Below are 673 nucleotides of genomic sequence, written 5' to 3' on the forward strand. Positions count from 1 at the left end.
ACGCTTATTTTTCTTTAGCCCGAGGCTTCGGGGGCGAGCCGGGAGCTGCCCGCTCTGCTCCACCGCGCTTCTGCTTTAAAGATTAGAGACCACCACCAGACCGGACACCTTGCCCCTTACCGAGGTAAGTGCCATATGTCACGTTTCTGTACTCATCCCAGGAGATAAATCCATCTTGATTCATGTCAAACTCCTGCCACTGGCGTTCGACACTGTCATACACGTATTTCTTCTGGGCCTTCTTAATCCAGGCTTTCAGCTCCCCCTCCGTCACAAACCCATCCTTATCCGTGTCTATCTTATCTACAATCATTCTACAAAAACAAAACAGCAAGTTTCAAGCGCCGGCTCCGCAAAGTTTTTACCCCAAGAGTAGAGACCTACCTAAGATGTAGCCGTAGGTGGCATTTTTATACTCCTCCCAAGAAATGAGGCCGTCCTCATTGAGGTCGTGCCCTTTCCACTGCCGCTCTACATCCTCGTATATCCAGCGCTTTTGTGCAAACTTAATCCAGTCTTTCAGCTCTTCCACAGTTACAAACCCGTCTTTGTCTTCATCTATTTTACTTACAATCTTTCTGTAGGAAATGCAGAAAAATCCAGCAAAAGTTAAGGGAAACAAGGCTCTGGATCTACGGGGCGGAGCGTTTGAACCGCTGGCGGGCTGCTCCCG

The 673-nt window shown here is 49.0% G+C and overlaps 1 protein-coding gene across 1 annotated transcript; it reads right to left on the reverse strand.

The window, feature by feature from the left end:
• Window positions 1–223: 223 nt before the first annotated feature.
• Window positions 224–670, reverse strand: LOC103919031 (calumenin-like; the record flags this gene model as incomplete). Its single annotated transcript, XM_009326514.1, has 2 exons — window positions 224–314; window positions 385–670. Coding segments are annotated over 2 exons (291 nt in total), but the record flags the coding sequence as incomplete, so codon positions are not given.
• Between the last annotated feature and the right edge of the window lie 3 nt (window positions 671–673).

Source organism: Pygoscelis adeliae, unplaced genomic scaffold (genome assembly GCF_000699105.1).
Source record: "Pygoscelis adeliae isolate BGI_AS28 unplaced genomic scaffold, ASM69910v1 C10324369, whole genome shotgun sequence".
Lineage (NCBI taxonomy): Eukaryota > Metazoa > Chordata > Aves > Sphenisciformes > Spheniscidae > Pygoscelis > Pygoscelis adeliae.